Here is a 27811-nt window from a genome sequence, read left to right as displayed (position 1 = left end):
GCCATAAGCGCACACCCAGCCCAGCATCTCCCCCGAATCCCAGCTGCCGCTTCCAGGCTTCATTTCAGCCCTTGGTTTTTTGGGCTTTTTGGGGTTTTTTTTTTAATAATATATATATATTTGGAGCAGCTGGAAGGAAAAACAAGCCTGAACTTGGCATCCTGAAGCACTTTCCAAAGCAGCCTGAAAATCCCCCCCCCCCCCCGCACGGATGAAGTCCAAATCTTTCCTTATTAAAGCAGAAAACCGCTCGGCGTAACGGCATCGGGATGGGAGAAGGGATCCATCCCTGCGGCTGACGAGTCCCCTCTGCCTCCCGGCGTAAAATTGAGTTGATAGAGACCGAATTAACGGAGTTGAAAATGCTCCCCCCCCCCCGCCCCATGGCCCTGACTGCAAGGACGGGGCCAGATCCTCCTTTAAAGCAGCCCGAGGGAATTAAACTGATTTATTCCTGCAGCTCCTCTAAAGGCCACTACATCTCCCAAGCACTTTATAAACACGCGGGGTTTTTTATTCAGCAGCCGCAAAAAAAACTTCTAGTTTTTACCTTGGTTTGAATCAAGCCAAAATAATGTTGAATTTTTTTTTTTTTTTTTTCTTTCCCCCTAATCTATCTCCATGAAATGCAAAGGAAAACAAAAGCGATGGGGCTCGGCTTTCCCGCCGGGTTTAAATCCCGTCCGCAGCCCCGCAGTTTGTTTTCACGGGTTTTGTTTCCTCGATTGTTATTGCTATCGTTAATTTACGGCACGCTTCCACACCGAACGCTGCTCCGAAGGGAGCGCTGGAAAGCAGCGCCAGGACGAAAACGGTAACTTCGAGATTTCAATCCCCCTCCCAAAAAAAATAAACCCCCAAAAATTGCCAAAAAAATTGCAATTTCAACAAATTCACTATTTTCCAGACCCCCCCCCCCCCCGTTGCCAGCGCGGGGGTGTCCGTGTGCTGTCGCAGCAGCCGTGCATCCCTCCTCCCTCCGTCCCCAGGGCGCCGACCCAGCTCCGCAGGGCTGTACCTATAGGCGACACGATCATCGTATAGTTGTACAAATTTAGGTATTTATGCAATTCTGTGGGTGCGATTTCCGCACGCCCATCTGGACCTCTCTGCAATCTCGACGCGAACTTCCCTGATTTTAGTGCCCCTGTGCTGGTAACGTGAACTGATGCAGAAACCCACGGTGTTTGTGCGCAAAGGTCTAACACACGTTTGCACGGGATTAAATTATCGGTGCGTATATCTGGATGGCTATAAATATGTATGTGTGTGTAATAGAAATGTAAATATGCGTGTGTGTATAAATGTGCATGCGTATATAAATAAATGTGCATGCGTATATAAATGTGCATGTGTCTATAAATGTGCATGTGTATATAAATAAACGTGCATGCATATATAAATGTGCATGTGTATATAAATAAACGTGCATGCATATATAAATGTGCATGTGTATATAAACGTGCATGTGTATATAAATAAACGTGCATGTGTATATAAATGTGCATGCGTATATAAATGTGCATGTGTATATAAATAAACGCGCATGCGTATATAAATGTGCATGCGTATATAAATAAACGTGCATGCATAGATAAATGTGCATGCGTATATAAATGTGCATGTGTCTATAAATAAATGTGCATGCGTGTATATATATATGTGCCTGAGTAGATAAATGTGCATGCATATATAAATGTGCATGCATAATAAATAAATGTGCATGAGTATATAAATATGCATGCGTATATAAATGTGCATGTGTGTATAAATGTCCATGCATATATAAATGTGCATGCGTATATAAATAAACGACCATGCGTATATAAATGTGCATGCGTATATAAATGTCCATGCGTATATAAATAAACGTGCATGCATATATAAAGGTGCATGCGTATATAAGTGTGCATGTGTATATAAATATGCATGTGTGTATAAATATGCATGTATATGTAAATATGCATGTGTGTATAAATGCGCATGCATTCTCTAAACATATATGCATGCATGTAAAGCACGTGCGGGACGCGGAGGCCGTCGCCTGCCTTTGTGCGTGGGTGGATATTTGTGTTTGTGCTTTGCTTTTGTGAGACCTGGAAACGAGATCGTTTTCTCCCTCGTCAGCCTCATTAAATAACGAACGCGGCCCCGGCGCGGGGGACCCGGTGGGTTTCCGGCAGGGTCAGACCGAGGGGCTCCGTCTCCCACTCGCTAACGCAAAACAGGGTTGCGATTAGCCAGGGAGATTTCCCCAGGTGAATTAATAAAGTCATTTTTCCTGCCATCGACCTGCACGTTCCTGAGCGAGAGCGGACGGTAGTTTGGGATGAAGCTCTACGATGAGTCGGCCGTTAGGAATTGGAGGATTTTCTGGGATATTTAGGAGGCAGAGAGGGATGTGCAGAGGGACGAGGGCTGAGGATTGAACCCGTGATGGCTCTGCGGCTTTAGCAAAAAAAAAAAAACCGTAAGCAAGGGCACCGATTCCCTTTGCAGCTCGGGGCCGGGATTATTGTCCCTGCGTGACAGGGACGTGCCCAAGACAAACCAGAAGAGCACGTTGGCACCCAACAAGGGGTGTAAACCACCCAGGGGTGAATCTCCCCGGGGATTAGGAGAAGGTCCTCGCCGTGGAGCCCGGAGGAGCCCAGGGCTGGGGACACAAGCAGAAGAGCCGCCAGCGTGGCCAACTGAGTCCCACATCCTCCTCGGGCAAGGGAAGAACCTCAGGGGCTTCCCCAAAATGCGTGTCCTTGCAAAGGACAGAGGGAATGGCCTTCGTTGTATCGGCCCAGCTCCTTTTGTCCACGCGTGGTGTTTCTCCAAGCTGAGGACCTGGCCTGGGCATGGAGAGAAGCAGTAGAGCTGGAGAACAGCCTCCAAGTCCTGCTCCAAGCTTGGTCAGCAGTCACCCAACTGGGGAGGCTGGAAAGGGGCTTTGGTGTCTACTAGTGTCACCAGGAGGACAGTTGTCCCCAGACTCTGTCCCTTCTGCCTTGACCCTGAAGCTCATGTACCAGAGCCACGGTGAGCTGAGCGGCCTCCCCGCTTTCCAGAGGAAGCCACGGCTTTTTCTCAGCAGGCTCCCAGGAATGGGCTTTCTTCCCAAACTGGAGAACGCAGAGAAAAAAAAATAAAATAATAAAAATCAAGCCCCTTGAGAAAAAACCCAGGGGCTGGACCGCGACCGCTGGTCCTCATCTGCGCTGCCCGCTGCTCGACCTTCAGGCTGGGAGGGAAGGCATGTCCTTGGAGAAGGAGAAGCCCGTTCCCGGTCCTGCGCGTTAGGCGTTGCTCCGTGCCTCGCCGGCATTTCCAAGGCTCCGGGTAACGTTGCAAAGTCTGGGCTGTGCAGGGATGTTCGTACAAACCACAGAGCTATGCAAACCCTCCCGGCCTCCTGCCGAGCTCTTCAGTGACATCTCCTGATCCCAGGGGAGGCGAGGCAGCTCTCTGGGATGGTTTGAGACGGTCGGGAAAGCCAATGGGATGCAAAGAAAGGAAAAAAAATTTCCTCCTCCCAGCAAGCAAGAGAGAAACCAAAAACAGAAAAAGTTTCCCCCCAGAGCATCCCGCTGGAGTCCTCCCGCTGCCCTTGGTGGCTTCTCTTGCCGTGGCTCATTTGGTGGCAGATGCAATTAAACCAGAGCCACAAAAGGGCATTTCAAGCCAAGAGCCGACCCAGCGGCGCTTCCCCTTGCGGAGATGGCGGAGTCGGATGCCGTGACATCGTGAAAAGTTTCTCCTGGAAGCTTTTCAGCCGAGGAGTTTGTTGGGATCATCTTTTGCCCACAAATAAACTGGTTTGTGGCAAATGAATCCCAGCGAGCCCCGGGAGCACCGCGGGGACCTCCCTGCCCCGGTCAGTCCCGCACTGGCACCCATCCGTGGTGCCCTAAGAAGAGGCACCCACCTCGGTCTCCCCCAGCAGCCTTTGCCCCCGATCTCAGAGCACCCCACACATCCACCCGCCAAGCCAGGAGGATGAGGCACCCTGGTCTGGCTCGACACACGAGAAAACCCAGGGCAGGGGGTTGGTGGCAGGTTTGGAAGGAGACGCCAGGAGTCCTGGTCCTCAGCCCTGCTCACGGGAGGGACCAGCAGCTCCACGAGCCGACGCCAACCCCACAAACACCCAAAAGAGCTCACAAACCTCTCCTCACGCTGCCTTCAGCTCCCCAATACCCCAAATCCCAGAGACCAAACACCTTCCCGAGACTTCTTCCACCTGCCCAGGAGGGTCCCAGCGACGGCTCCAGCCCGGAAAACCAGCAGATCCCAAACCAGCCTGCCCGTCCCCCTCCGCACCACCGGCACACATGGATAGACTCATCCCTCTGCTATTAAAATCCTTTAAATGCCAGCAGTAAAACTGGGAGAGGTACGTTGAAACCAATAAGCCTTTACAGGAGTTATGCTATGTTTAATAATATTTAATGACTTGTTGCGCGCCCGAGGACTTATAGTCCCTATTTAGCAATAATTTACAACACGCAGCGAACTGTGGACAGTCAAAGAGGGAAAATCTCGGCAGCTCCAGCTGCTGCGAAGGGAAAGCGTCGGGGAACGCCGCAGGATGCGGGATGCAGAGAGAGGCGTCGTGGGCATTTAAAGGGTGGGCGAGGAGGGGGCACCGCACGCTCAGACCCCCATTTGCAGAGCCAGCCCCGTGCAGCATTCGCTGCCAGAATAAGTTTGAGCCCAGGATCGCAACCCAGCCGCTATTTTTCCTGCAAATACAGTTTCCCTAACCAGGGACTGGAAAATCCAGCCGTGATTTATACCACGCGCCACAAACCCGGCGCTCCTGCGATAACACCGGTTTTTGCAATGACCCGACAACATCGTATCAACCCTGCGACTGCTGCCAAGACATAGGGGTTACGTTATATTTTTATCACAAGCTCTTTGAAACGAGATTGCTTTGTGATTCCAGATTTGCACCGTGCCTGGGATAACAAAGTCCTGCCCCAGCACCGCCAATAAAAGCAATAGCACGCTGCATAATGTTATTTAATGGTCAGTGTTATCCTGTTGTTCCGCTATTTAACATCACACGTCTGTGATCCGCCTGGTCCTTCTCCGCCTCTTTTCGCTGCTCCCATGCAGTTCATCCCCTGCCCTGCAGCCCCGATACCTGCGGGTTATTTTTTCCTAGACCTAGAGCAAGGAGCGATGCCCCAGGATGAGTTAAAAGCCGCCGTCCGTGTTACGCGTAGGGGAAAACAGCAAATGGAGGCATAAAACATCACCCTTCAGCCCAGGTATCTGCTCATTTCTCCGTGCCCTCTCTCTTTGATACCGAGCCTTTGAGTCGCCAAATCCGCCCCATCATTTCACACACAAACACCCCCAAAGCTGTGTAACAGCCCCCCTCCCTCCACCAAGCCAAATGCCCGGCCCCGGGGAAGCAGCCGAAGCGGCTCCGAAGCGGACGGATGCGGAGGAGCAAAAAGGGAGGAAAGAAGGTGAAAAAAAAAAAAAAGTCCAGGCAAGCTCTGATCCGCTCTGCCCCAACATCGGCGTCTGCTGCAAAACCCAAAACCAGCCTGCTGGGATGGGGGGACCCAAATCCTGGGGTGTGGGACCAGCAGCAGGACATGGGGGGGGAGCAGGACAGGACCTTCTCGGTGCTGGGAGCAAACGCCACCCACGCCAGCAGAGCCCAGCGCCTGCTCCAAGGACGGACACGGCACCGTGGGATCCTGGATCCCGTGTCCCAGGGTCACGATCATCCCTGAACCGACGTGCCCAGGCCTCAGCCCCGGCCTTGGGGAGGGAAAGGCTGCAAATGGGTTCGGTTCAGCTTGGGAAGGGGAAAAAAAACCCCGAGGGTGTCTGAAAAATGGAATTTTCTCCCCCTGCCTGGGATTTTGGGCTGCTCGTAGCAGTTGGGGATGAAGCTTGAAATCAAGGAAGGGCCCTGGGCATTTCCTGTAGCTGGGAGACACTGGGAGCGCTGGGAGGGGGGGAGCGGGGCTCCCCCCACGGCCCCTGCTTTGAGGATGGAGGGGGACCCTTGCTGTGGTCCGACCCACTCGGGAAAGGGACCTTGGGGCTGGGGTGGGGCGGGTGGAATTGGGATTAGAGGGTTAACGAAGTGGATGGGAGGACGCACGTGACTGGCTGTGGAGTGGGGGAAGTGGGCTGGGGTGTGCGAGTGGGTGTGGGTGTGTATGGGGGGGGGGTGCTTGGCGATCCCTCCCTTCACATCCCCACCATCCCCCTCCTCCCCGGCCCCCCGCACAAAATCCGCTCCCCGCCGGCCTCCCCCGTTCCCTCCAACCTGCGGCATGGAGGCACCGGGCTGCCCGGCCTTCCCCCCACCTCGTCGGGCTGGACCCCCCCCGGGGCTTCCCCGGTCTCCCACCGCCTTCACGCTCGGTCCACCGGGACCCCCCCGCCATCCGCCGCCGCTCAGCCCCCGCCCTGCCCGCTGCCCGCCGGACAAGGCAGAGCCCCGGTACCTGGGGGTCGCCAGCCCGGGCCCCCTCGCCGTGGCCGTCAATGGGAAGCCCTTCTACCCGGCCGGGGCTGCAGGTACCGGGGCGAGCGGCGGGTGGATGGGGGGAGCCGGGGCCGCCATCCCCCCCCCTCTCCCCGGCCCCTTCTGCTTCTCTTTCCTTCTCTCTACCCCCGCCCGGGGGCCCGATCCTGCCGCTGCCCTCGGTGTCTGCCGGGACCCCCAGCCCTGATCCCCTCCACCCACCCCCGAGAGCGTCCTATCGCCGACACGCTCCCCCCCGGCTTCACCGAGGCGACTACTGTCGCGATATGGCCCCGTCGGAGCGGAGGGCCGCCAGGGCATTTCCAAACGGGAGCCGGGGAGCGGGCAAGGGCCGGTGCTCCCGTGTGTCGGGCAGCCGGGACTATGTCGCGACAGAGGTCTCCGCTCCAGAAACGGAGCGGGGGGAAAAGAGGGAGAAGAGCCGGTAGGAGAGACCCGGTCCCGCTGCCGCGACGGCGGGGACCGGCCCGGGCCCGCTTCGCCCCGGGCGGAGGAGCGGCGGGTCCCGACGGGGACGGAGCCCGTTACCGGGGACGGAGCCCGGCCCCGTCCCTCGGAGGAGGCTGGAAAGGCGCGGCCGGCCGCCGCCTCCCGTGCCCGGGCCTCACCGGGCAGGACCAACGGCCGCACCGGCCGCACGGACGGGCCCGGGGCTCCGGGCCCGGGCAGCGCCGTCAGCTCCCGGGAGGCCGGGCCACGGTGCCCGGCTCCGGGGCTTGCAGAGTACGGGGCTCCCCGGTGCCCGGCTCCGGGACTCGCAGAGCTCCCGGTTCCCTAGCTCCGGGGTGCAGAGCTCCGGGGCCCCCGGTGCACACCGGTGCCCGGGGCTCCGCACCCATCTCCGGGCTCGGGCAGGACGAGGCGCTTCCCCGGGGCTCTCCCCGGCGTTTCCACCGGCCGAGCAACACCCGCCGCTCCCTCGCACTTTCCCTCCCGGCCGGGACCGTCGGGGGCTCCGACCGGGGCTGACCGGGCTCATCCCGTCCCTCCGGTGCTCCGCGGTCCCACGGGCCTTTTATTTTCTCCCCCCTTCCCTTTAATATAAGAAGAAAAAGGCAGCGCCGCGGGTGTAATGGGAACCAGCTGGGGCCTGGCAAAGCCGCCCCGCTCCCGCCCGGGGGGAACAGGTAGAAAAAGCCCCGGGGACACCGGGCCGGTCCCCTCCACCGCACTTACCTGCTCCCGGTGCGGCGGGAGGGATGCTGCCGTCCCCGGGGTTGGCTTTCGCTGGCGGCTGCAGTGTGTCCCCCCGGTTCCCGGGAGCCCTTTCCGTGCCCCCATCCCTTCCCTAATGATCCCTTTGAGTTCTCCTTTCCCCTCCCGGTTATCCCAAGAATTGTACAGCTGTTTCCCAGCTGCCGCCTTCCCCAGCGCCGCCAAATCTTTTGGGGGGTGTCAGTTTAGGGGAGGGGGGGGGGGGCGCGGAAAATATCTATATCTTCCTTTTTTCCCATCCTCTTTGTCCCCCTGCGACGCCGTGTTTATTTAGCTACGCGCCCGTATCCTGCTCCCTTCCTGCCTTTTCCTTCTTTCTGGCCATTTATTTATTTGTCTCCAACGCCGAAACCCGCGGGGTCGCTCGGAAATGCGGCGCGTTGCCTTTGAAAAGGGGGAAAAAACCCCAAACCCGACGCATTTATCGGACCGCTTTGTGCAGCGGGATTTTTTTTCTTTTGGTCATTTTTTCCTTATTTTCGGTCATATTTGGGTTTTTTACCTTCGCTTCGCTCCTGGGCCGGGCTTATTTTTTATTATTAAAACCCCCCGGCCCGGAGGCCGAGCCCTTCGGAGGACAAAGCGGGGAGGAAACGGCAATTTGGCCTCAGCCCTTCGCCGTTACCCACCGCCGGGCATGTAGACAGGTCGGTACCGAGAAGGACAGGGAGCAATCGCCCCCCCAAATCCCCCCCGCCCCCCCCCAGATAACATTTTCCGATTAATTCAAAGCAGCTGGACCTCGGCTCTCGGCTGCGCGCCGTAACCCCCAAATTGCCTTAATTAGGAAACAACCAAAAATCAAAACCGAAAGTCCGGAAAAGGCCACGGCGGCGCCTGGTTCGGGGGATACGGAGCCCCGGGTGGGTCCGCAGGGATGGGGACCCCGCACCCCGCTCCACCGGGATGTGATAGTTAACGGGCTGGGAAGGAGGATCCATCCCGAAGGAGGCGATTTCCCCCCTCGCCGGCCCCGAGCGCTGCGCTGTGCCCAAGGCCCGGCCGTGGGCCTGATCCTACCCCTCCGAGGGGGCCGGTGGTCTCCACCTGCAGCAAGCCCAAGTATCTGGAGATGGTGGTCGGGGTGGGAGTAAAACTGGGGCAAAACCCGGCGTTTTCAGATCATCTCCTTCCTGGGTGAAGCCCCCGTGTCCCCTCGGCTGCTGGGGTCCCCAGGCTGTCCCCCCCCATCTGCTAAGTCCCCCCTTTGCCAGTTCAGCTCCGCGGGGTCCCAGCAGCACCCGGCATCGGCCGGAGCCGCTGAGCTCCACGTGTCCCCGCGTGGGGACAAACAGCCCTCCCGGGGGACAAAGGTGACCTCCGAAACGCGTGGCAGTGACTTATCTCCTTGAAGCCATTTCATGAGACGCCGCAGCAGCGAGGGGAAAGGGGGGAACCCCCAAATTTTTTGCTCTGGCCCCCCGGCGCCGTGGGGGGCTGGGGAAGGGGAGCTCTTCTTGAGCAAAAAGGCGGGGGGGGTGGGGATGTTATTTTTCACTCCTTTCCAAATGGTTTCCTGAGAGTTGCAGCTACAGGGAAACGCTGCCCCGGGGGCAGGCAGAGGCTCCCCTTGAACCGAGCTCAAGCGCAGGGGTCTGGATACGGCCCAGTGCCGGGGCGGGCTGGGGTTACTGGTGGATCCGATGTCTCTGCTCTGGGCGCAGCTGAGCTGGGTGGAGGCGACAGCCTGTGCTGGAGGAGAGGGACGAGGAGAGGGACGAGGGGAGCTGAGCAAAGCCCTGTCTGCAGGACGACCCCGTGCTCGCCTTCTCTGGCCCCCCTCGCCCACCCCACATCCCCTTAGCAGCGTCTAAGAGGGTCCCCGAGCAGGACCCCCAGCCGCGGGTCCCCAAGCACCCACCCCTCCGGCCAGGCTTCCCTCCCACACCCTCGGGGAGCAGCACCAGCCCGCAGCTCCCCCGGGAAACAGGGATTTTGCCCTCCCCGGACCGCTGCGTGCCTGCACCCAGCCCCTTTCTCCTGGGACTGTACCCCCACATCCCCCCCGGGGTGACCATGCCCGGGGCCTCGGGTGCTGCAGGGATGGGAGGGGAGGTTTGGGGCTGCGGGCATGGGGGGCTCTTCGCTTCGTTAACACCGTTAATACCACCCCATCTTGTGCCTCTCCCCCTGCCAGGCGGCGAGAAGGGATGCAAAGGCGGGTACCAGGCGATGCCCGCAGCCTGCCGGGCCCCCGTGAAAGCCCCAGGGGAATTGGGGTGCCCGCTGGCAGCACCCCTGGGCAGCCTACGGGAGCACGGGGTCCCCGAGCTCCCTGAGCCCCTGGGCAAGAGCAAAAGCAAGAAGAGGAGGAACAGGACGACCTTCAGCACGTTCCAGCTGGAAGAGCTGGAAAAGGTCTTCCAGAAGACGCATTATCCCGACGTCTACGCCCGTGAGCAGCTGGCACTGCGGACGGACCTGACCGAAGCCAGGGTGCAGGTACGGGCACGGGTCCCTGGCTCCCGTAGGGATGGGCACGGCCACCCCGGGTGGTGCTGGGCAGAGCCGGAGGATGCTTTCTCCTCCTCTGCAGGGTGTTGCTGAGTTAGAAGCTGTTTTTCCCAGGAGGATTTTGCTAAGCTCCAGAGGGAAAATCCCAGCCCAAGCGCTCGCTTCACCCACCGCCACGGGGTGTGGGTGCCGGTTGCCTCGCCGAGCTCTCTCCAGTTCTCCCCTTGTCCCCTCTCTGCAGCACCCAAGGGGTGGGAAGAGCCAAAATTTGGGAGGTCATTGCCAACCTCCCCCCCCCAGCATCCCCTAACGTGATCCCCCCCACGCATCCATCATCCCCAGCCTCCCCCAACTCAGCTCCCTCCAGCCCAGGGATGGAGCTGCCATCCCAGGAGAGGGGTCCCCGGGGGCTCAGCGCGGATGGGGCTGAGGGTGATGCATCCCAGGACGTGGGGCAGGATGAGGCCCTCCCTCGCCGCCCCGGCTCCGCTGGCATCACGCCTGCGTCAGGCCAGCGAGCTCCTTCCAGGGGCGTCTCCGTGTGGTTTGAGGCTCCCGGCGGGAAGAGGCGGCTGGAGGGGGCACCTGATGGGGAGGAAAGCAAAGGCGGGGGGGTAATGAAGAGAGCAGGGAGCACCCATCGGGTGCTGGGTGCCTCAAGTCACCGGGTCCTGGGTGCTGCCCTCTCCGTGGGGCAGGAGCTAGGGACAAGGCACAGGCAGGGGACCTGCACCCCGAGCCTGCAACCACCCCACACCCACCCCCGTGGCCTCTGAGCCATCTCCGAGCTCTGATTTGGGGTGGATTTGGATGAAATTACCTGTAACCGTGAGAGCCCCGTGGCGAGCATCCCGGTACCACCTCCTCCTCTCCGGGAGATGCTCCTGGAGCCGTCACCGCCCCAGCAAGCTCCGGTCCCCAGCCCCATCCAGCAGCACGGAGGGGACGTGCAGGTGGGTCATCGTGACCACGCAGGACCCAAAAAACCTCATTCTGCATCAAAACCTGGGATAAACGAAGCCCAGAAGCACAAGGGAGAGAAAAGAACCATGCACGGAGCAGGACTGCTTATTTTCCAAGAGGGATAAGAGAGATTTCTGCTCTTGGTAGAGAAAAAGCCTGGTGAGCTCCAACAAGGGCTCAAGGGCAGCTTTCTCTGTTCATCTCCAGTCTACGGGATGCTGGGGATGGCGTTAGGGCTCTTTTCCTGCTGGGAAGCTGAGCGTGGACCCGTGGTCCTGCGCCTCAGCCCCTTCCTCCATCCCCCAGGTCTGGTTCCAAAACCGACGGGCCAAGTGGCGGAAACGGGAACGTTACGGGAAAATCCAGGAGGTGAGAGACGCCGCGGCGGCTGCCTGCCCCAGCCCTGTCCCGTCCCCCCCCCCCCACCCCAGGACAAGGGTCCCTGTCCCATTGCACCCGGGAGTCCTCGCGGGGTGACCCACATCACCCATTTTTGTCCCTTTTCCCCCCCGGTTCCATCCACCCTCGGGAAAAGCCCGTGGCCCCGGATGGAAAAGGGGGAAAGATGCCACATGCAGGAAGATGCTGCTTTATGTCCCCCTCCATCTCCCGTGGGAACATGCCCTTCGGGGCAGGGTTTTGGGGTCCTCCCCCACAAAGAAACCCCTTTAGCTTCCCCACATCCATCAGGGCTTCCTGCCCCGCCCCCCCCCCTTTGCTGCAAAATTGCTTTTTTTTTTTTCCCACATTGAAAAGCATAAAAATAATTTAAAACTCAGCTTCACGCTCGTCCCCGATGCCGAACTCTCCCACGGCCGCCCTGCGCAGGGCGGGGAGGGGGAGTTCAATCAGGATTCAACACCCCCCCCGCCCCAGGCAATTAAAATAAAGCAAAGGCATCCATCGCTTTGCACCTTGTGGGTGGGATCCAAGGGGGGGGGGGGGTGGTGATGTGGTCCCCACCCACATCTGACCTCCCCCCCCCCGCTTCATTTTTGGCTTCTTTTTATTTTTTTTTCTGGTTTTTTCTTCCAGTTGCAGAACAACCTGTGGCCGAGCTCCGGCCCCGGGAGCCCTGCGGGGCTCCTGCCCCCCGAGAGCATCCCGTCCCCCTGCATGTCTCCGTACCCCCACGCTCACAGCAACATCACCGGCTTCATGGGTATCCCTGCTTCTCCCAGCCCCCACCCCGGCATCAACAGCCTCTACTCCCTGCACAGCCTCCCCCCCCCGGCCCTGGGCACCCACCCCTTCGAGCCGGCACCCGAACACGACTACAAGTCGCCCACCCTGGTGCCGCTGAGGATGAAGAGCAAAGAGGCGACCAGCAGCCTGCTGAACTGGGCTACGTGATCCTCCCCCCCCCCGGGGAGGGACACGGACCGTTTGCCCCCCCCCCCTCGGCCTGGAACGCATCCTTTCCCCCCAGCACCAGGGTTTGGGAGCGGGTTGGTGGGGTCACCCTTACCCCCCTCCCTGTGCACCCCGATCTCTGTGAGCTTCCTGCATCCCACCCCGCTCCATCACGCTGCTGTCGGCCCCCCCCGGGGTAAGGGGGGGGGGTCAAAGCGGGGCTGCTGGTGGAGGGAAAAGGCTCACCCCCAAACCCAGCCCGCCCCAGCGGGGCTGGCCCTGGCAGCTTGGGACCCCAAAAGCAGCTCCCAAAAAACCCGAACCCCCCCAAGCACCTTCAGAGAATGGGATTTAATGGAGATACCCGGCGGTTTGCGGCGGGGTCGCAGGCTCTTGGTCCCCCCTGTCTGCATCCCCCCCCTGCCTGCATCCCCCCCTCCCTGCATCCCCCCCTGCCTGCAAGCCCCCCTGCCCGACCCGGGGGGCACCGGCCTTGGGTATGTCCGGGGAGGGGGCTGTGCCGGTGGGGGGGTGCCAGGGGAGCACCATGGCAGGGGGTACGGGGTTGTTTTGGGGGTAGCGCTCCTCTCCCCAGCTGAAATTTGGCCACTGACCCCCCCCCCCCAGTGCAACCAGCGATGGCAGAAATTGGGTTCTTCATGTCCCAGTCCAACCATACTGGGAAGACGCACGCAAGCTGGGACAGCTGCTGGTGCTCGGGGCGGGGGGGGGGTTACGGGGCAGAGCAAAACCCCCAGCCATGTTCAAGGAGCCCTCGAAGCCCCCCCCAAACCACGGGCAGCCCTTTCTGCTCCCCCTCATAGGGAAAACAAGATTCAGGACAAACGTGGAGCCCCCCCCGGGACGGGCAATAAATGGGGTGGGGGAGCTGCAGGGATAACGACACCTAAATTGAAGCCCCTGTAGGGTCACCCGTAGGCACCCCATGCCCGTTACCCCTCAGATTGATAAGGTGGGGGGGGTGCTTTAATGCCAGCGGGTGGGACCCCCATGCCTGGTACCATCCCAGGGGCCCCAGCTGGGGTGTTTGGGGAAAAAGTGGTCAGTTTGGAGGGTTTTCCCCATTTTGGGGGCCTGCGGGAAGGCCGTTGGTGGTGGTACCTGGATGGCCGGTCCTGGGTGTCCGGGGGGGGGGATCACCTCATCGTATCCGACGGGCTTCATCTGCTCCGGGGGTCCCGGGGTGCACCGCGGGTCCCTCCAAGCACCAGGTGTGTGTCCCATCGCATCCTCCAGCCAGCGTGACCCCCCCCACCCAAATCAAGTCACGAACGGGGTCTCCCCTCGCTCCCGCTCACCCCATCGCCCGCAGATGCTGTCGCACCCCCAAGGGCCCCCTCGTGCCCAAAAAACCCAGAAACTGCGATGCCGCCCTGCCCCCAGCTCCTGGTCTTCTGCATCCTGATGCTGGGGAGGGGGGGAACCTCGGTCGGGCACCATGGACCCCCTCGGGGAGGCACCCAACCTGCCGATCCAGCCCGATTTGGGCCAAAACCCCAAGGTTTTCAGCCAAAGGGAGCCCAAATGCTCCAAGACCCGCACGGATGTTCCTCACCCACCGGGCTTGGCACCCCTGGCACAGCCTGGCCACGGTGGGTGCCCCCCTACCCCCCCAGCCCGGCCATGCACCCAATGGGTGCCCACCCTCACCTGGGACATCTCGCACCCTGGCTCTCGCAGCCCCCCCCCTCCCACCGGTGGGGATTTTGTTATCCATTTATAAACAATAAAACACATTTTTAATAAGTTATTTATGGCTCCGGCAGCGCTATAAAAGCCGCGGTCTGTGATCACCCGGCACAGCTGGGGAACATTTTGGAGCAGGCGGAGGGGAGCGAGGTGTGATGGAGAGCTCGGCTCGGCTCACACCTCATCTGCGAGCATCCCGCCGGGCTCCCCGGGCCGGCTCCTGCCCCAGGAGAGGGTTTTGGGGGCCAGGGGTGGGTGCTGGGGGCACCCAGAGGGAAGGAAAGCACCCTGGGGTGCATCAGCCGTTGCAATGCGACAGTGGCTGCACCCCCCGCTCCGGCTCCTGCTCAGGACACATCCCCCCCGATCTGTGCGGCTCCCGGGGGGGCCGAGGTCGGGGTGCAGCACTGGGGACCTTGGAGGGATCGCTGGGCTCCGTGTCACCACCCGTCCCTCGCCCGTGGCTGTGAGGGAGGAGGGCAGGGTGGGTCCCACAGCCACGGCCGCACCGTCTGGGGACTTGTTAAGGACAAGTGGCTTCTCTGATGTCTGCTAAGGGCTGAGTTTGCTGCCTCCTGCCTTCGGGGTGGGCCCCAGGGCAGGGGCTGAGCATCCCCAAGGCCGGGTGGGGTGCGGGGGGCAGGAACAGAGCACAGCCCCCACAATTTGTGCCACCCCGATGCACCCCAACGTTACACACCACCTGTCCCTCCCGAAAGGGGCCTCGAGCCCCGGGGCCAGGCGGGATCACTCCTGGAGCACCACGGGCATCCCGGCAGGCGACGGGGAGTAAATGGGGGGCTGCCGCAGCCTCCCTCTGCCAGGGAAACTGAGGCACAGCAAGGTGTAAGGGTGAGCTCCGTCAAGGCCAGGCTTTGGGGACGGAGGGTTCGATGCTCGGCTCCTCTGCTGGGAGCAGGAGCCAAGGAAAATCCCAGCGACAGCACCAGGCCGGCGTCAGAAATCCCAGGCGGAACTCAGGAGGGTTCAGGGAAGGGGACGGGCAAATGCCTCCCTGAACCTGCCCGCACCCCCCCGAGGTCACCAGCTCCCCCCAAGCCAACAGATCCGGTTGCAAGATAAATATTAAATCTTTCAGCGACAGGTAACGCACCCCCAGTGGGACTTGGGGTCAAGGACACGAGACAAGGAACCCCGTGGACCAGCTCAGCCCCATCGCTGGGTTCATCCAGCTCCTTCCCAGGGACGGGGACACAGAGCGAGCCCAGAGACGCCCGGCTCAGAGGTATCACCAAATATATATATTTCTATATACAGCTCATCCACCCCACCCAGCGGGGCGAGGGGAGACTGCAGGCTCCAGCCCTCCCCAGCCCATCGGCAAGGGGTCAGTCCCTCGACCCCCCCACCCCGCCATCGCCCTCCCGGTGCCCCCCACCCCCGGCGGGGAGCTGGGCAGGGGGAGCGGCTGTTTTCCTGCCGCGGCGGCCTCTGCTCCCCGCGTCCCCCCAGCAGCGCCCAAGGGGGGCCCCTCGCCCCGCACCGCCGCCTGCTCCCCACTCTTGGCTGCGGCTGGTGGGTGATGGGGGCGCCGCCTCCGAAAGCATCGACCAGGGGCGCGCACAAGTCCCCCCCCCCACCCAAGGGGAAACTCCCAGGGCACTGTGGCCTCCGCCAAGCCTTCACCCTCGGGGTTGAGCCTGGAAGGAGGCGGAGGGGCAGGACAGAGTCTCGGCGAGGACCCCACAGCTCCAGCCTTCTTCCCAAGCCCCGCCACAGGGGGTCCAGGCACCCACAGACCCCCCCAAAACCTCGCTCCCCCTGCCCCTCAGCAGCGGGTCGGCTTTGAGATCTCCCCAAAACACCCCCCCCCCTCCTGCCTCCCCGTCGTCCGTCACTGCAGCAGCTCCTCCCAGGAGATGGGTCGGGAGAAGACCTCCCGCTCCAGCCACAGGTCGTAGTTGACCTGGAAATCCTCGGGCAGGTCCACGCGCTGGCCCAGGACGCTCTGCAGGCAGTTGTCCACGGGTAGAAAATCGGGGTTGCTGTGCGCCCGGTCGTAGCGACGGGAGTTGAAGCGCTCAATGCTGGCGCGCAGGGCGCACTCCTCCGCCTGGAAGTCCCAGGGCCGGGCATCCAGGTCTGGGCAGAGGGAAGGGGGGTGTCAGAGGGGAGCTGGGGGCCCTTCAGCCAGCACAAATCCCTCAGGAAAGGTCTTTGCAGGTCCTTACGAAGAACAACACGCAGGGCGCGGAGCAGGCTCCAACACTGGCCGTTGCCAGCCCTTCCCCTCTTCCCCACGATGGCACCACCCCAAATCCCTCCCTGCACCCCAGACCTAAGGGCTGCACAAGCCCGAAGCAGCGAAGGGACAGCTCTGGGCACAGACACATCACTGCAAAGCGGGAAGGACAGCGGGTAACGGGACGCTCCGCAGCCGCTGCGAAGGACGTACCGTTGCCGTAGGCCCAGTCGTCGTTGAGACGGTGCCGCACTTTCTGGTAGATGGCCGACATGGTCTTCATGTTGCTCTTCCTCCACTGCCGGCCCAGGTACTTGGTCTGGACCTTGAGCAGCTTCAGCACGTAGAGCTGCATCATGGCCTGCTTCACCTTCAGCGCCCGCTTCAGGATGGGTGCTGACTTGAACACCACCAGCATCTGCGGGGAACAGCCCCCCCCGGCAGCCGGGGACAGAGGGGTGACATGGCTGGGATGGGTACGTGGGTACCGCCCGTCGCACACACGCCAACCCCCTCCAGCACGCACAAACCCTTCCCTGCAGCGTGCGCTCTCCCTCGCCCCTTCCACCCACCCTCCCTCGCCTGCCGCTCCCCAGCGAGGTCTGGGGTGCAGCGCAAAGGGAACCCCAAGGTATCCACAGCCCCCTCGCCCAGGTCAGGCGCCCTGCGACAGCCCAGCCGGGCTGGGCTGAGCCCCAGCGGGTTCCCCGGCCCTCACCATGGTGCGGGAGTGCTTCCACTTGGTCAGTTTGTTCAGGATGCGCAGGAGGTTTATGCAGGAGAAGAGGTTCCTCCAGCAAAACTGGTTGTTGTCTCCCGCTTCCTGCGGGAAAGCAGAGGCAGGGGTCAGGCAAGAGATCGGAGCGGGGATGAGGAAAGGCTGTTCTGGTCCGAGGACCCTTGCCCAAAGGGGTACAGGACAGCACGCAGGCAGGGGACGTCTGACAGCCACCCATCGAAGCCCCAGCAGTGCTGGGGCCAAGCGCAGGAGTGCCGAGGGTGCCAGGGCTGGGTGCTGGAGCCCTGCTGCCTCCCTGCACCCACGAAACCCTTCGGGGAGCACCCCAGGGCACCGGGACCTGGCGGAGAAGGGAGCGACTCACCAGGCTCTCCGCTGTCAGCTCCGGCAGCTCGTGCACCACGCAGTACGGGTAGTCCAGGACGGAAATGCTGCAGGAAGGAGAGGGGGTGTCGTGCTGCTCCCCCAGATCCTACCTGGCCTGGGGGCAACGCAGCCCCACACCTCCCACCCACCGATCAGCTGCAGCGGGCACTTCCCTGGGTCTGCCCGCACCGGAGCCATGGCCGGGGAGGGATCACGGAGGGGCAAAGCAAGCAGGGACCCCCTCCCCACACCCAGCAGGGATGCGGGTGGACACCTCCCTCCACTACCTGTTCTTGGCAGTGATGTAGGACATGATGTTCTGGTTGAAGAACTTCAAGATGAGCGGGATGCAGTTGGCAAAGACCAGATGCTGGGCCATGTACTCAAACTGGGGAGAAAGGCGGGTGAACGGAGGACCCATCCTGGGTCCTGCCCATCCCCACAGCCCCGTGCAGGGCGGCGGGACCCTGGCCCCCCTCACCTGGTAGATGTGATTCAGCTTGAAGTGTTTGAGCAGGAGGAGCAGCACGGCAGAAATGGCTTTGACGATGATCTCCTTGTGCCGATTGACATCCACCCCCAGCTTCATGCTCTGCAGCACTGTGGTCCTGAGGGACACAGAAGGGATCCTTGGGCTGGGGCACCGCCCGCACCCAGCCAGCCCCGGAGGTGTCGGCGGATAGTCCTGCCGTCCCCTGGGCTCTCAGCAGCCACCTGCAGCAACGCACAATTCCTGGCACACCACCGAGCAGAAGACGGTTAAGATCACCCAGGAGGCCTGAGCACAGCCCCAGCCCAAACCGCACCACTCTGCCTGGCTCCCATCATCACCCAGCGCCTCTGCTCGCCCTCCACGGTCACTCACGGCATCTCCTCCGGCAAGACGTCTGCCAGGATGTTGATGGAGTCCGTCTTGGCTTTGGAGGTGGGCGCTGCGGCAAGGAGGATCTTCAGCAGAGCGATCTGGGGAGAAGGGAGAGGTGGAAAAAGGGATGGGAACAGGGGGACCGGCCACAGGCCCCCCTCCCCACCGCAGGAGGGAGCGACAGGGATGTATATGTGGGGAGGGGGCATCACTGGAAAGGGATGGGGCAGTGGAGGGAGACCCCCTCCACTGAGCCCAGGGGACCCCCAGTGCTCCCCAGCTCACCATGTACTGCGGCAGGCTTGGCAGGAGGCCCTGGTACAGGATCTCCGCAGGGACTTGCTCCACTTCTTCTTCCCCCTGGTGTCAGGAGAGACCAGAAAACCTCATACCAGGAGCTGCCACCAGCCCCGTGGGCCTGGCTCAGCCCCAGGCTCTCTGATCCCAAGGGCAGGATACCCCCAGCTCCTCCCCGAAGCCTCCCCGCACATCCCACCCTCTGCCCCAGAGAAATCGTTCCTCCCTCCCCAGCGGAGCAAACCCCCAGCCCCGTCGACAGCCAAAAAGGCCTGGCGGGACTGAGTGCCCCCAGCTCGGAAGCTTCGTCCCATCCTCAACCCCACACTCACCCCGGAGAGCGGGGAGCGCAGGTACTCGTCCTCCATGTGCACTTGCACCTCCGCGATGGACGTGTACTTGTGCTGCACGGGGAGAGAGCAGGGGTTCACACCGCAGCCCCCCCCGTCGATGCCACCAGCCCCAGCCTGGTCCCATCATCTTTTTAAGTCCCTCGCTGTTATTCCTGTCCCAGCGGTGACCGACGTTGATGGGCAGGGTGGTGGCTGCTGGCCTCACCTCTGGGACAACCCCAGTAAGAAAGGGATGAAGCCAGTGAGGAAAGGGGTTCGGCCAGCCTGGGAGGGATGGGATGGGATGAAAACTTAAGACCGGTCCCATCACCGGGCTGAGCAAGTGGGAGAGGGGTCAGCGAAACACCGCTGGCCCTGACCCGGTGCAGGGGGATGGGGAAGGGGCACCCACACTGGAGGAATTGGAGGAATTCATCAACGCACTCACCAGCTTCAGGGTTCGGATGCTCTCGTGGATGGGCCTGGGCAAGCCCACCACGGTGTTGGTGTCACTAGAGAGAAGGGAAAGAGCCGGGCTGGGTGGAGGCAGGAGCAAACCTGAGCCACCCCCCCGGGCAGGTCAGAGACCACCACCCCGAGAAGAAGCCAGCGAGCTCAGGACTTCTCTGCTGCCAAGCGGAGGGCAACGGCAACCCCCGCACTAGCAGCCTCTACTACAACCCCCCCCCAAATCGGCAGCCCCCCGGGCTGGCTCTGCAGGAACCCACCTGCCCAGAGTGTAACCGATGAACTTGCTGCGGCTGGACTCCAGGAACATCTCAATGTCCTTCTCTCTGCAGCAAAGGGACAAGGGGAAGAGTCACATCTTCCCGTCCACCTGGGTCGGGACACCACGGCCCCGGGCACAGGGTGTCAGGAAAAGCCTCGCGGTCAGATAAAGGAGATGGTGCTGAGCCCGCTCCACCGACAGAACAGCCACCAAAGCGACCACCAGATCGACCACCCCATCTTCCCCACACCCCTGCTGAAGTTCTCAATATTTAACAGCCTCCGTTTTCCTCAACCCGCTCCAGCTCTCCCCGCAGCCTGGCCCAAGGTCAGCCCCCCACGGACTCACCGGACCTTGGGGGCCCAGGGCAGCCCCTTGGGGCAGGTGATGCGGTCGCTGGGGGGATGCTGGGTGGGGGGAGGCATCACTTCATCCCGTTCGAGGGGGAAAGTCTCTCCCTCCAGGCTGTTGTCATCATCATTTTCCTCTTCTTCCTCACGGGAGTCATCAGCTTTGTAAGGGTCCCGCTCGTTAAAGGCATCAAGGTTATCCTGCTTAATCAGGGCCTGGAGAGAGAAGAGCAGGCAGGTGTCCCTGGGGACGAGGTGCTCCAAGGTCAGTGCCCAGACTCCAGCCGTCCCCTCGTTAACGTCACCGTCCCCAGCTCCCTGTGCCGGCCTCACCTTGTGCTCCCGCCGGCCTCGCTTCTGCTGCTGCTCGATCAGATCGGAGGCGGACGCGGGCGGGGAGGCAGCTCGCATGTTGCGGATCACTTTAATGCTGTCCTCCGGGAGCGGCGGGAGGCCCAGGATCTCCCGCTTCTCTGCCTTCATGCTCTGGAGCTCCTCAAAGCCCCCCAGGGTGCACTGCAAGGGAGACCACGGCACCCTTGAGCACAGGGGACCCCTCCACACACGGCACCGGGGGCTTCTCCACCTGCCCTCCCCCAAATCCACTCTCCAGGTGTCCCAAATCCTTCCTCAGGGTGTAAAACAAGAGCTGCCTGTCCCCACGCTGCTCTTGTCATTGTGAAAGGCAGAAGGGACAGGAGGGTGTTCAGGCATCCACAACTGAAGTGTCTGGACCTTTTCTTTCACGCAGACCCCAGCCGGGGACCTTGCTTTGGGTCCGTCCTCGGTATCCAGCTCCAGACACCAATATCCAATGCTCCCCTAGGGGTGAAACCTGGAGGTGGGTTTATTAGGGTGCAAACTATTCGGCTGAACGCCAGAAAAAGAGGATGGAGAATTACAGCCAGCTCAGAGGGCAGAATTCCCTTCCTCTGCCAAATGTCAAACCGCAAGACGCGCGTTGGCACATCCCACGGCCTCTCCTTACCAGTACAGTTTTCCAGAGCAAGAGCAGCACCTTCTTCATGGGGAAGTGCGGAGCGTGGCCGCTGCAGAATTTAGTCACCATCCCAAAGAGCATGACGGAGAAGGGCTCGTTGTTGTACAGGGGGGCTCCTGGAACCACACGGCAGCGATAGCCAGGCATTCCTCACCCCTGCCCTCACCCCAACCGCCAGCCTCGCCAGCCCCTTCGCCCTCCCACAGCCTCTGCAGTCTGGCACCCCCCATCTCCGAGATCCTCGTCTCACCCCAGACAGCTCCTCTCTTCCTTTCCAAGGCCTTGTACCCACCATAATTTCTTACCTCTGTGTCAAGAGGAAACGACAGACCCAATATTCAATTTTTTTCCCCTGAGAGACAGCACCCAGACAGCAGAAAAGGCTGGGTGGCTTCCTCTGCTCATCCCCCTTTGTCCCACCAACAAGGTTCAGCCTAGCAGAAACCAACCCAGTGCTGCCAGTCCCTATTAACCGAGGCCTAGAGTCAAATCCCATCCCACTCTCTCACTCTTCAACCCTGGAAACCTCTGTCCTGTCAACCCCCAAGCGCCTGGTCCTCACCCAGCTCTGCTCGGAAGGTCTGTCTCATGCTTTTCCACTCGGGTTTGTCCCCCTCGGCCTCCTGCCGAACGGTCTCCACAATCAGGTACATGATATTCAGCAGCACCCTGCAAAAAGCAGAAGGTCAGGCGAATCACCAGAGGTTGGGATGAGTTACGGAGGCACCACCGGCACCCAGGGCTCCGGGGGGGAGGCTGGTTCAGCAGCCGCTCCGCACCAGGGGATCAGAGCTCAGGCGTTGGGGGAGGAAAAAAGTCTCCGCAAGTCAAAGCAGGAAAAAAAAAAAATTGCTTTCCCATACTTTACTGCTTTCACGTCCCCGACCAGCCACAGGCCTGCGGTGCAGGCTGAGCACAAGGGACATTTACTGGCTGAGCAGACCTGAGTGCACCTGATGGTGCTCACGGAGCCGGGGCAGAAGCTGGGACAGCCCTGGGACACCCTCCGGTGTCTGCTGGCCTGTCTCAGCCCACCAAAGAAACCAGCAAACACGGGGTCCCCCTCTCACCCCCAGAGCATCCCCCCGCTCCCAGGCCCTGCTCCGTACCTCAGGTCCGTGCTGTCAGCCAGGGAGATGGCCGGCTTTCTCACGGCACTGCTGCAAGCCGCGCTGTTGCTGCGGAGGGAAAACAGCCTCAGAGGGGTCTTTGGAGACATTTTAACTCTGCCGCAAGGAAATCACGCACCAGAGCCAAGCCCTGGAATAGGTATTGCTGCAACGAGTCCCCTGTTCACAGTGCAATGGAGGGAGGAGGAACGGACCCAGCTCTATTTGCTGCGCAGGCAGCACGGCTCACAGTGAATTTCTGTATAAACCAGGTACAATCCTACATTACATATCCACCCAGAACAACGGGAGTCATTCCGGTGGCTGCAGGAATCAGATTAGGGCTAGACAGACCAGGAATGGGACTGCCACAAATCGGAAAAACCTCTGCCAAGAAGCTCCAGAGCCATTCCTGAAGTGTTTTCCCCCAGTACTCACTCAATCTCCATGTTCAGCAGCTCCACCAAAGCGTTGAAGGTCCCCACTTCCAGCAAGAGGAAGATGTTATATCTCATCCAAGCCTGCACCTCGGCCTCGGAGCCGCACTCCCCAAAGGTGCCTGCAACGACACCCTCGCTGGATCCCATCTCCGCAGGGATCCTGAGGCCCTCCCACACCGCCAGAGCACTTTGCAGGGGGAACGAAAAACACAGCCTTAATTTTAAGGCAAAAAGTCAGACGCAGAGGACGGAACTGCCCTCCTGTGGGTAACGCAGCCCAGGTCTGGCAGAGCTGGGATAGCATGGGGAAGTCGGCCAAATTTTGGACCAAACTCCTATAAACTGTCTGACTCCCATGAGAATTAGCTTCATTCCAGACATCCCGGGTGAAATCAAAAAATGCAAGGAGAGAAAATGATTTTAAATATTTTAAATTGATAGCCTCCAATCCATTACCCGGATTTAGCAATGGGGAAACTAAGGGGGCAGAGTCCTGGTGTCACCTTGGGCAACGTAAAGGATGGCTCGGGCAACCTTCAGCCTCTTCTCCCGCGCGGTGACCTCCAGCCCGTCGAGAAGCCGCATGGCGTGAGTGCGGTGCTGGTTCTTGTCCAGTTCCGTCCATTTCTTGTCCCGCACTGAAAAGCCAAAGCGGGCAGGCTGAGGGCACGGGGCACCTCTGCCTGCTCTGGATGCAAACGTCGCAGGAACAGCTCAAAAGGATTCAGCATGATGGAAAACAGAGCTGCCCCAGGGAACGCCGTGCTCCTGGGCGTAACACCCAGGCGTGCGTGATCGGCCCGGACGGACCGTCTCCTGCCTTCCATCAGACGACTGGATGAATCACATCCATCTGAACCGGCGCTGGCAGCTGATGGGAAATGAGCTGGACGCTCTTGCTGCGGCCAGTATGTTCCAGCACAGCCGTCCTGGCGCCCATGAACCACCTCAGACATCAACATAACGCGCTGGAGGCAGCGAGCTGCGCTCCGGGGCCAGCCCACGCACACTAACGAGGTCTACGGTCCAAACCGCGTGAAGATTATCTCGAGCTTTCTGACGGAGCATTAATGCATCAATCCCCGCGTCTCCTTCGGGAGATCCCTGTCCCTCCCCAGAGGTGCCAGAGGTCCAAGAGAAGGGTCTTACCGTGGATCCTGAAGTCCTCCTCGAAGCACTTGCGGTTGAGCAGGAACTCCGGCCCTTCCGTGTAGCTGTACAGCTCTGCCGAAAGAGCACAGAGGAAAATCTCCAACAACCTGCACCGAGCCGTCGGAGAAAGCTGCAACTTGGCCACGTTAATTGCAGTTTTATTCAAGATGAGGGAAATGCAAAAAACACACCCAGCATAAGGCTAAAAAAAACCAATTACATGATATCGTTTCCCTTTTAACATGAATAAGGTATTTAAAGACAATAATAGAGCGATACTGGAGTTGACAGAGCTCCTTTAATCACTACCAGGAAAGAAAATCACGGCTCATTAATTGATCCATCAAGACAAATTCCTTACCAGAGAGCTCTGCTGCCCATTTGTCGGTATCTGCGTATTCAAATTCCAGGTCTGGGGACTCTGAATAGCCCTGAAAGCAGAGAAAGAATTCAGTTACATTACAGCTTTTTTCAGGAAAACCAAAATCCCCAAGACATTCACAATTCACCTCATCCTCCCGTAAATCCAGGACTGTTATCTTCTGTTTAAGAGACCAAAAATGTACCCGCAGCAGCATAAATGTTACCAAGGCAACTCCTACCCATCCTCCTGCATCTCCATCCCAGCTCTCCCCAGCTCCGCCGCATCGAGCCACGCTGCGCTTCGCTGGTGGGCAGCCCCTGCCACTGCACCGCCTTTAAAACACTCCGGGAGCCCCAAAAAGTCGAAAAATAAAGCAGGAGACGGGGCGTGTTTAATCTCAGGGCGGGAAGTGGGTTATGTGGGACCAGAGAGCTCTCAGAGCTCACCCATTTTGCGCAAAATGTGTGAAAATTTGGGCTATCCCCGCAGTGCCGACCGGAGGGATGCCAGCGGATGTGAATAGGGAGAACAAAACAACTCCAAGCAGCTTTGGTGAGGCTGGAAAAACATCCAGGAGAAGCCTTAGAGCACAAAACGTCTGTTCCCTTTAAGTCATCAACGTGGACCCACAGCAAAACCCTCCTGAATCTCAGGGCGCCCACTCCCGAGCGCGGGGCCCATCCAGTGAGGGGTGGTGGGTCTGCGCTGCTCTGCGGGGCTGGGAGCTGCTCCCCGGCACCCAAGGCTCACGCAGACCTCCTTACAGCCCTCTCCCGTCATTTCGGGGAGCGTCCCCCACCCCCGCGAGGACACCCGTGGAAGTGGATGGCTCTGGAGCCATCCCAGGAATGAAACTCGATTTGGGGGAACACGACGGAAAAGCCGTGGGATAAATCAGCTCCCACGCAAGCCTCCTGATCCCCCACGGCTCAGGGGAACCCACCGGGACCCCGGTGTCTCCTCGGAGGGGTCGGTCACCGCTTGCCAGAGCCATCCCCGGACCGAGCGCCGCGGCGGGACCGACCCGATGCACGGGGACCCGACAACCCGCCGCACCCCGGCCACCATCACCCAGGGCCGGTACCGACCGGCACAGCCCCGGCCAGGGCGGTGAGAGCCCCGTGCAGCCCTGGGAGGAGGGTGGCCGGTGCCGGGTCGGTTTGGGGGCCTGGGACCGGGCCACCCTCACGCCCCAGACGGGTCAAACCGACCCAGCCTTCGGGAGGAGATGGATGAACGGGAAACCGGCACCCACCCGAGCCCGGTACTGAGCCAGGCGGGCTCCGGGCAGACCCGCTATCAAACCAGCCCGGCAGACAGCGGCCTCTCGGCTCCAGAGAGCCGCCGCGCCCGGCCAAGGCTTTGGGCCTCAGGGGAACCAGTACCGAAGCACCGGCTCCGGGGCGGGGGGAGCGGCTGGTCCAGGACCGGCCCGGGGGAAGGCGGAGCCCGAGCGGGGAGGGAAGCACCGCGCGGGTCAGGACTGAAGCGGACGGCGGGCACGGGCACCGCACGGGCAGGCCCTAGGCCCGGCCCGGCCCGCCCCGCCCGGGAAGGCCGCCCTCCCCCGCCCGCGGAGCCGGGCCCGGCGGCAGCGGCGCTGACCTCCGAGTCCTTGCGCGGCGGGCGGCCCAGGTCACGGGCCTTGCCGGGCGGCGCCGCCCCGCCGCGGGCCTTGTTGTTGCCCGGGAGCGGCCCCGCGCCCCCAACGCCGCCGCCGCCGCCCGGCTCCATGTCGGCCGCCCTCCACCGCGCCGAGCTCTCGCGAGGACTCACCCCCCCCTCTCGCGGGAGCGGCAGGGAGAGCCGGGGCAGCGCCGCCGCCATGTTGGGAGTGGCACCGGGGGAGGCGAGAGGGGGTCCGGCCGCTCGGGCGGCTGCGATGTGGCTCCGCCCGCCGGCCTCGCCGCCCCGCCGCGGCGGCCGCGTCACCGCCCGGCGCCGCCCGCCCCCGGCGGCCACGGCCGGCGCGGCACCCGGCCGGGCGGCGAGCTCCGCCCCCGCGCGGCCATCTTAGGTGTGGCACGCCAGTAGCCTCAGCCACGTTGGGAGCGGCACTTCCGCCCTGCCTTGACCCGGGGACCGGCCGTTTGAGGCCGCCATGTTGGGAGTGGCAGGAAGGGGCAAAGCTCGGGGCAGGAGGGGGCCCGACCCCGACGTGAGGGGCTTAGAAGAAGCGAATCTCCAAATCAAGGGGCTTGGAGAGTCTCAGAGCCCAAAGAGAGGGGGCCCGATAGGGCTCAGAGGGGAGCCAGACCCCGACAGAGGGACCTGATGGGGTTTAAATCCCAAGGGAAAGGGGCCAGAGGGGGGTCAGACCCCAAAATCCAGGGCCCTGGAGATGCTTAGGGGGTCCTGGTGGGGCCCAAAGCCCACCTCGAGGTGGCCAAAGGCAGATCCCAGCCCAGGCCCTGGGCTCGGACACAACTCAGGGTCCCCAGGGGATTGCATTCGCTCGCTCTTCCAAATAAACTGCCCACACGGGAAAGCGCTTCGTTTTTCCTAATAGTTTAATTAGACTTTAATGATTTATTGCTCATCTGCAAGGATTAATATTGCATTCATTAAAAATCATTCATATACAAAATAAACCTCTCCCCTCCCGGCCCGACGCTGCCACCGCCATCCCCGGGCTCCCCCCCCACGACATGGCTTATAGAGATGGAGCCCTTACGCCGAGGTTCGACCCTAACGTGGATGGGAAAGGGGGGGACCGTGACCCCCAAAGCGCAGGGGTCCCGGCGTGAGTCCCCTCACGGGGAAGGGGGGGACGCTCCCGCCCCGCAGACACCCATCCCGGCTCACTGAGCCAGGCGTGCGTCGCCCGTGAAGTTTGAGGGATGGTGGAAGGGACCCTGCGAGGCAGGCGATCCCCAAAATCTGTGGGGAGAGCGAGCGACCCAGCAACAGTCCAGGAGAGGGGACAGAGGGACAGTCAAAGGAGAAGGAGGTGGAGGGGAAAACGGGGTGATCAAAGCCACGAGCATCCCTCACGACATCTTCTTCCCGTCCTCGTGAAGGAGCTTTGCACCCCCCGGGGAAGCAGCGGAACCCCCAACCCTGCAAAGCCCCGGGGAGGGACCCAGCCGGGCGGCACTGAAAAGGCAGCTCCCGGTCCGCGGGACGGGGCGCCCGGAGGTGAAGGAGCAGCCCCGGTCGTGGGTACCACAGCATCTCCATTATCCGTGTACCGGGAGATGCGGGCAGGGCAGGCAGCGGGGATCCTCCTTCCCTCCGTGCTCTGACCTTGGCTGGGGGAAGAAAAAAGGCATTGGGGGGAGGATAAAAAAAAGCCAAGAGAAACCTCACTGGGTTGCAAGGAGCTTCCCCCGTCCCAGGACAAGCTGCAAGAGATGGAAAAGAGAAACATGTCACCACCGAGGATGGGGAAGGGGATGAACGAGGCGATGAGAGCGGCTGAAACGCACTGCGAGAGGGCAGGGAAGAGCTGAGAAAGCCCAGCTCGAGGGCCGGGGCAGCGATGGGGAGCCAGGGGCTTCGCGCAGGGGTCTGTGGTGCAGAGGGCCTCTGCGTCCATCTCGAAACAAAAAGTGAAACGCCCCCCCCCCCCCCCCAAAAAAAAAAACCCAGACACCCTTAAAACCACCCCGCGCTTCTCGGTGGGAGACGGGGCTGCTCGGACTTGGCAGGCAGCCAT

The 27811-nt window shown here is 61.1% G+C and overlaps 2 protein-coding genes across 4 annotated transcripts; one reads left to right on the top strand and one right to left on the bottom strand.

Annotated features, from left to right (window-relative positions):
* The first annotated feature begins 6189 nt into the window (after positions 1-6189).
* Positions 6190-12496, top strand: ALX3 (ALX homeobox 3). Its single transcript, XM_075174055.1, has 4 exons — positions 6190-6543; positions 9864-10168; positions 11450-11512; positions 12179-12496. Exons 1-4 carry the CDS (start codon positions 6297-6299, stop codon positions 12494-12496), a joined length of 933 nt encoding a protein of 310 aa, XP_075030156.1. The 5' UTR covers positions 6190-6296.
* A 2950-nt stretch (positions 12497-15446) lies between these two features.
* On the bottom strand, positions 15447-26062 carry STRIP1 (striatin interacting protein 1). 3 transcript variants are annotated; one of them, XM_075174010.1, is made up of 21 exons: positions 25930-26062; positions 24151-24220; positions 23787-23861; positions 23141-23275; positions 22636-22756; positions 22198-22266; positions 21651-21757; positions 21077-21204; positions 20422-20604; positions 20087-20304; positions 19737-19802; positions 19457-19520; positions 19009-19080; positions 18665-18739; positions 18380-18477; positions 17996-18122; positions 17802-17902; positions 17513-17579; positions 17128-17232; positions 16623-16827; positions 15447-16309 (listed from the first exon to the last, which is right to left on the bottom strand). In XM_075174010.1, the coding sequence occupies exons 1-21, from the start codon at positions 25978-25980 to the stop codon at positions 16062-16064; spliced, it is 2385 nt and encodes a 794-aa protein (XP_075030111.1). In that variant the 5' UTR covers positions 25981-26062; the 3' UTR covers positions 15447-16061. The 3 variants fall into 3 exon arrangements, with proteins under 3 accessions (XP_075030111.1, XP_075030109.1, XP_075030110.1); XM_075174008.1 differs by lacking the exon at positions 25930-26062 and adding an exon at positions 25759-25922; XM_075174009.1 differs by lacking the exon at positions 25930-26062 and adding an exon at positions 24299-25605.
* Positions 26063-27811: the final 1749 nt, after the last annotated feature.

Source organism: Calonectris borealis, chromosome 26, assembly GCF_964195595.1.
Source record: "Calonectris borealis chromosome 26, bCalBor7.hap1.2, whole genome shotgun sequence".
In the NCBI taxonomy this organism is placed as follows: domain Eukaryota; kingdom Metazoa; phylum Chordata; class Aves; order Procellariiformes; family Procellariidae; genus Calonectris; species Calonectris borealis.
Note: the sequence above shows the minus strand (reverse complement) of the source record. Positions and strands in the feature narration are given on the sequence as shown.